The following is a 3,526-nucleotide window of genomic DNA, read 5'->3' as shown; positions in this document are numbered from 1 at the left end:
GCAACAAACTTGCTGAGGTGGCAACATGAGTGTTGACAAAGGATAATCCATAATTAATCACCATCGAGAATTAAATAAGGTTGCCAAGTCGATAGAAGCAGTTGCTTCCTTCCGTTATCAACTTCAACCTTCCTTGCCACCATGCCATGCACAGACCCCAAGAAACAAATCAAAGAAGAGATTCACAAACTACCATTATTAATGGCAAATTAAGTAATTAAGGATACGTAAAGGTGGTGACATGTGTTGCAACACTTGATATTGTCATTCTTGTAGAGCCAATTTAGTGTACCACCTTTCAGAACTAGTTGAAGGAGCATAAGCTATCATGAGTTGTCCCTGTCAAAATGGTTTTGCCTCATGATGGTGAATTGCCATTTCATAACCCAGACTTGAATTGGCTAGAAATCAAGTAGGAAGATATCATCTGATAGGTGCGGTCTTTTGCATGGAAAAAGTGCAGCGACTTCGGTTTATATAGAAAAACTATCATTCTGTTAGGGAAAACTGTGGAACAAACTGAGAACCACGAACAACACTTACATGAAGAGATCGCTGCAGAGAGGAATCCTATTAGTTAGTTTTTGAGCAATGACAAAGATGCTACTAAAAAATGATCATTTTCAAGACCGTTACTTGAAAGAACCATTTCTTGAGAACGAAATAGACTTTTAAGTTATAAATAGGTAGAAGATATATTAGAAAAGGGAGGGGGAAAGGAAAATATTGGAAAAAGAGGGTGACAATTTTTTGGAATAGTTAGCCATCTCTGAGGAATTTTATACCTTGTGTGAAATAATATATCACAACTTTGTGTTTGTTATATTCTTTCATGTTGGAAGTAAACTTTGAATTATTGCAATTTCACTTGGTATTCATATACTTGCTATGGTTAAATGAGAATAATGTAATAACTTTGAGTTCTGCATGTTCTTGTTCAATTTATTTACATTAACTTTCAATATTTTCTGCGTAGTTGATTGTGTTGTGAGAAGACTGTGTGTTGTGTGCATTCTTGTTCGATAATTTGAATCTAAACTTTATCTTTCTACATATGGGGAAGTGTGTATCTTTTCCTTTCCTTCTTTCTGGTAAAAAGCATATAGCAAAACTTAAGAATAGATTTAGGAGGTAGTTGTACCTCTAAAATTCAGAGGAAATTTGTCAACTTAATATATGATCTCTCCAACTATTAGTTTCTCATTTGTCTTTCATTCTAGGCACATTGAGTCAATTTGTAATCATTTTTAGAAAGACAAATATGTTAACCAACAATTAATAATTATTTGAATTCAAGCTTCTTGTGATTTTCAGATCGATGGTCGGTCTTTTGGAGCGTTTGATTTTTCATAAGTTTCAACATCAATAAGACTGTTTCCTACTATTCCATGACTCAGTAACATTTTCTGATTATAATGAACACACACTGATTTGAATGTTGTGGAGTGACACAAGAGTGATTGAAAGTTTTAAATTTGGGCCGAGTTCAAAAAACCGGGGTGACACATTCAACTACTTCTTGCAAGGAAGTAAATATATAATGGGCACGTACATAATTAGATACAAATTGATAGAAGCATTGATAAGCTCAATGCAAGATTGGTAGCCAAAGAGTACAGTCAATAAGAAAGTGTTAATCACACTAAAATAATTGCACTTGTGGCAATGAATACTGTTTCACCAATTTTGACTTTGGCAACTCTACAAGTTTAGATTTTTCATAAATAAATAAAAATCATACATTGCTGTATATATATATATATATATCACAACCTAAAAAGTTTATAATTCTATCTAATAACAATGTATATAGATTGAAGGTATTTTATAATCTTAAGTGAGCCCCAAAAGGAGGGAACTCCAACATAGATACATACAATACTTGTTTTAAGAGGGAATGGAATCCCAATCTTTATATCAAGATATTAGCTAATGATAGATCTGAAAAAAAAATAAAGAAAAAGTTCAAATATCCTACAAAATCTCCCATGAAGAGTTAGAAATTAGTTGCAATACCCATTGAAGTTAGATTTGAGTTGTTTAATTGTAATATAAATTCAATAGAAAAAAATCAAGGTAAGTTATTAGTTGCAATACCCATTGATGTTAGATTTGAGTTGTTTAATAGTAACAAAAATTCAATGAACAAAAACCAAGGTAAGATAGAGTTTGTTTTTATACTTTCGAGATCCACAGAGGCTCCCATAAGTCATCAACGTCTTCTGATATGAAATTATCATTTTGTTGTGTTGGAGGCAAAAGATGATAGTCGCCAGTAACGATTGACGACAGCACATCTCGCTTCCTGCTCATTCTCACAACTTCTGCCTGGGTGATTGCCAGCTCGGATCCCAGCTCAGCGATTTGCTTCTGCAGTTGATAAACTGCACTTGCACACCCATGCACGGGGTTCTCCAATCTGGCGTTTGCTTCAATCACCATACTACTTACGGCACCCGCCCTTTCGTTTTCTTTCAAACCCTAAAAACAATTCGAAAATAACGACTACATGAGTTTCACAGCATAACAAAAAGACACCCAGAAAAAAAAAATGAATTGGTGTACAAATGTATTACTTGTAGCGTTCTCAGTACATGACTGGTTCCAAAAACTCTATGGATTACTTCGAATCTGTGGGGATCAGAATATGGAAAATGTGGAGCCATTATACATGATGACTCTGAACATTTCTTTCGTTGCCATTTGCACCTTGCGCAGCCTTTAATCTTGATTGTTGCCATCATTTCCTTCAAACAATCTGAAACCGGAGGTAGTATATAAACTACGGACTCTACGCATGAAACAACTTTAAACCTAAATTAGAAATTGATTCAATGATAATCAAGATGAAAAGGATACCGTGTGACAGTGAATGCCTGTCCATTACGCGTGTGGAAAATTCTGTCGGATAGAAATTTTATTTAGTAATTTTTAACTATTAAACTATAACATTTAAGAACCGTCAATGATTTTTTCAACCTTTATAGGATATTTAAACGGCTAAGAATTCTATAGTTGCAGAGTTTGTCAACAATCCGCCGAAACTTTAGATTTTTTCAACCTTTATAGGATATTTAAACGGCTAAGAATTCTATAGTTGCAGAGTTTGTCAACAATCCGCCGAAACTTTAGAATTCTACATGGTAAACACGTTTAAGAAAGTAGCATTGTCGTGTATCACTTTCGAGGTTGTTATTTAATTTATGTGGTCAATTTAGTGTACACATTTTGAAACTATTATATTAGATCTTTCATAATACTGCAGAAACAAATCCCCCAAAACAACCCCCAAAAGAAAGTTTCTAAAGGTTAGTACAACTTTAATCATATAATTTTTTTAGATTTAAATAATGATTATTAGAAATGATTGTTTTGAATTACAATAATTATTAAATATGAGGAATATAATTGAAAATAAGTATATATATAATTTGACAATTGAATTATGTAATTATAAGTTTATATTTGATTGACATGTCTAAAAATCAAGAATAATAGGTAATTGGTTAGAGATTGCTTTAGAATC

The 3,526-nt window shown here is 33.0% G+C and overlaps 1 protein-coding gene across 1 annotated transcript; it reads right to left on the bottom strand.

The window, feature by feature from the left end:
- Positions 1-2,107: 2,107 nt before the first annotated feature.
- On the bottom strand, positions 2,108-2,730 carry LOC131063323 (LOB domain-containing protein 1-like). Its single transcript, XM_057997103.2, has 2 exons — positions 2,577-2,730; positions 2,108-2,481 (listed from the first exon to the last, which is right to left on the bottom strand). The coding sequence occupies exons 1-2, from the start codon at positions 2,664-2,666 to the stop codon at positions 2,176-2,178; spliced, it is 396 nt and encodes a 131-aa protein (XP_057853086.2). The 5' UTR covers positions 2,667-2,730; the 3' UTR covers positions 2,108-2,175.
- Positions 2,731-3,526: the final 796 nt, after the last annotated feature.

The sequence above is a fragment of the Cryptomeria japonica genome, chromosome 3 (genome assembly GCF_030272615.1).
Source record: "Cryptomeria japonica chromosome 3, Sugi_1.0, whole genome shotgun sequence".
In the NCBI taxonomy this organism is placed as follows: Eukaryota; Viridiplantae; Streptophyta; class Pinopsida; order Cupressales; family Cupressaceae; genus Cryptomeria; species Cryptomeria japonica.
The sequence above is the reverse complement of the archived record's forward strand: the minus strand, read 5'-3'. Positions and strand labels throughout refer to the sequence as shown.